This window comes from Glycine max, chromosome 12 (assembly GCF_000004515.6).
Source record: "Glycine max cultivar Williams 82 chromosome 12, Glycine_max_v4.0, whole genome shotgun sequence".
NCBI classification, from domain to species: Eukaryota; Viridiplantae; Streptophyta; class Magnoliopsida; order Fabales; family Fabaceae; genus Glycine; species Glycine max.
Window position 1 is genome coordinate 39245216 of NC_038248.2, and position 3373 is coordinate 39248588.

The 3373-nt window shown below is 31.4% G+C and overlaps 1 protein-coding gene across 1 annotated transcript; it reads right to left on the reverse strand.

The window, feature by feature from the left end:
* Positions 1-333: 333 nt before the first annotated feature.
* Positions 334-2672, reverse strand: LOC547460 (MYB/HD-like transcription factor). Its single transcript, NM_001361044.1, has 3 exons — positions 2434-2672; positions 1686-1815; positions 334-1336 (listed from the first exon to the last, which is right to left on the reverse strand). Exons 1-3 carry the CDS (start codon positions 2561-2563, stop codon positions 448-450), a joined length of 1149 nt encoding a protein of 382 aa, NP_001347973.1. The 5' UTR covers positions 2564-2672; the 3' UTR covers positions 334-447.
* Between the last annotated feature and the right edge of the window lie 701 nt (positions 2673-3373).

Here is a 3373-nt window from a genome sequence, read left to right on the forward strand (position 1 = left end):
CGATGTTATTAATATATTTGTCACCTATTTAATTTTAACCAGCTAGGATAACTTAAAATCATGCATAGACCTCTTGAACAATTTGAATTCAAAGCCAAATTATATGTGAAATATATAGCTCATTTTTCTCTTCTAATTTTTATTATTATTTTTAATTGAGTTTTCATACGAGACATTCAAAAATTAGAACCCCATCACACTAACTTGTGGAAAATTTAAGACATGCTTATTATTTCAACATATGTAATAGCGGAACAAGACTATGAATAGCAATCGACCTAGTGCAATGCTATATAGTAATAAATAAATTCATATGGTTGTTAAAACAAAGTCTGAAAACAGTCCGAACCGAAATAAACAAATATTGAAGTACTAATAACAAACTTTATCACTGATCCCAGAAAAAGCAAAAAAATAAATCACATTATTACAGCACAACTTGTACAATCACAAAAGTCCAGAGTCATTCAAGCCATTTGAAATGTTATACATCAATAACATGTTGCTGCCATAAGTGTCCCTTTCATCTTCAGTGGTTCCGTTGACAAATGTCGCGGAAGATGATGAATTCAAAGTACTAATTGGGCTAGAAGATGAGGGTGTGGACGATAACAGTGAACTTAAATTGAAATTTGGCGCCCCCTCGTTGTTGTTACACAAATTCTGATTTTCCAAGAGATTATTGTTGTATATAGAGTTGAACTTGGGAGAAGAGAAACGTTGCATAGCTGATGATGATTGGGCCATTGTTGGTAGATCAGATATGTGACCTTCACTATTATAGAGCCACAAATTTGGTAGTGTGTTTTGGTGGCTAAAAAGGGTAGCAATTGGAATGATGTGATTCTCTAATTTAGTTTTCATAACTTGGGATTCCATATTCAATGGATTGGAATTAGACTTAGCAATATGGTTTTCTTGAAGTGAGACATGGGGTTGGTTTGGTTGGAAGGCTTGTATAGAATCAAGTTGCATTTGGGAACATTGGGGTTGATTTTGCAATAAAGTGTCACTGTCACTAAGTTGGTTATTATTCAATACATCAGGGTTGTAATTTCTGTTTTGACATGATAGCAGGGTAGTGAGCAAACTTAGCATATGGCTTGGGTTTATCACTGATCTTCCAATTCCAGAAAGAGAAGGGTAGTTGAATTGGGGTGGTAAATTGTATAAAGATGTGTTGAGAATGGAGGCAAGTTGTAGAACATCAAGGCGAGGTGTGTGAGTCACAGGATCAATCCCCATCTTCAATAGCTTTTTCTTGATGTGAGTGTTCCAATAATTCTTGATCTCATTATCTGTTCTTCCTGGCAAGTTAGCAGCAATTGTAGACCACCTGTGGATGCAGGACAAAATTTTCCAATTAGATAGCAATAATTAAATTGCTGTGCTACAATGTGACAAGAAAATAATATTATTGTTTGTTATTGTGTATATAATAATATATCATTGACTTTTTGCATAGTTGCCTAGCTACCATTCTCTAACTATAGTATGAATTTTAATGCATTTAAAGTCCATGCATTAGTTGGCGATTCTGTATATCATATATTCAAATTCAAAAAGGTACTCTTTTTAATGCATTTTTAAAGTAGTGTGAGAAATACCCATTTACCAACTAGAGAAAAAAAGAAGTTAGAATACTAATTAAGCAAAATAATGCAGTACTTGAATTCATCACTTACTTGTTTCCCAAAACACTGTGTAACTGAATGATGGCTTCTTCTTCTTCGAATGAGAATCTCCCTCTCTTTATATCGGGCCTCAAGTAGTTTGCCCAGCGAAGCCGGCAACTCTTTCCACATCTTTTTAGTCCTGTTATATGTTTTATGAAAAACAAAGGTTTATGTCAAGTGCATCTTTGGAAAAAAAAATATTAAGTGCATCAAATATAAGAACTATTCATTGATTCGTGCAAGTAAACAATCGTACATCTTACTTAAGATTCCTAGCTTCTGACTTTCAAATATGGCATGATAAGACACGTTGAAAATGAGTTAAGAATTTTTATTTTTTGTGGTATAGTGTAATCATAAAATATGTATTTGACATCTAATTAATCTTTCTTCCTCCGGATCAACTCGTTTTAAAGCAAAGTGAAACTCCAATTTGTTAAGGGTTCAAGAACAGAACCACTTATGTCAATGAACCTTTAGTTTTAATTAAGTGATGCACTAAAGTTGCTACTATTATTGTACTGAATCTCATTAACTATCTAGAGTGATAAAGTACATTTTAAAGTAAGATCGGATTTCGATATGGTAAAGTACATGATTATTTGTTTTTATGCGTTTGAGTGGCATGAAAAGATAAAAAAAAAAAAAAAAAAAAAAACTTGTGAACAAACAAAAACAAAACAAAACCTTTTTATGATAAATAAAGTGGCTAGTGTTAGAGCCAGAAATAGCTAGCTAGCACAAAGTATGCACTTACCTGCATTTTTGGGAAGGGTTCTCCATTTCCCATGTCCATGTTTCTGAATGTAATCGATGAGTTTCTGATCTTCCTCTGGAGTCCATGGACCCTTCTTCAGTCCATTCTTCTCACTAGAAGACTTTGCCATGATGAAGAACCTTGCTCACACAAGATATTAATTTCAAACACGTAATGCTTTTAAAGTTAGTTTGGGTCACAAAAAATCAGAGAGAGAAAAACACGGAAACAAAACAAAGGATTGTATAATTGCTAGCTAGCTGTAGGAAAATGAGGGAGAATGAGTATATAAATAGTATAGAGAGCTAAGTGGAAAGCAATCTACCTAAGAAACATGTTCAAGTCAATGGGATTCGGTACCGTCCTTTCACTCCTATGTTTATTGCTTGCTTTACGTGTCTTAATGTGGGAAAAAGTTTATGAAGCTAGCATCCATTCAACCCGACACAGGATAAATTAAAGACTGATCCATTCATTCATTGCAAATAAGTTAAAGTTGAAATTAGAAAAATTATTTGTTGAATATATAATCGAGCTGAAATTTTTATATGCATGTTTGACCTTCTAATTTTTGTGAGTTCTTTTGTGTGCATGTGGGAAAAGATCAAATGATACCGAATGTTAAATTTAATAGCTTCTGTCAAAAATAAAATTTATCAATTTGACAGTTAAATAAAATAATATTATCGTGATGAGTATATAAAATATATTATACAATATGATTTATATATGTGTGTGTTATTGGAATTATTAATTAATAGATAATTTACACGATATTTTTAGATAGTTACATGCACATTAATTAATTTTTAATTTTAAATATTTATGTATGATATTATATAAGGTCAAAATTTGTTAATTATATATATATATATATATATATATATATATATATATATATATATATTCTTAAAATGAAAAAAGTATTTTTATTATATAT

What these genes read in the sequence shown, in the direction of transcription:
- LOC547460 (NM_001361044.1), bottom strand. Translation starts at nt 2,563, where the DNA reads ATGGCAAAGTCTTCTAGTGAGAAGAATGGACTGAAGAAGGGTCCATGG. An exon ending in AACCCTTCCCAAAAATGCAG is followed by an intron (nt 1,816 to 2,433) that starts GTAAGTGCATAC and finishes AACATATAACAG; the next exon opens with GACTAAAAAGATGTGGAAAG. An exon ending in CACAGTGTTTTGGGAAACAA is followed by an intron (nt 1,337 to 1,685) that starts GTAAGTGATGAA and finishes CTGCATCCACAG; the next exon opens with GTGGTCTACAATTGCTGCTA.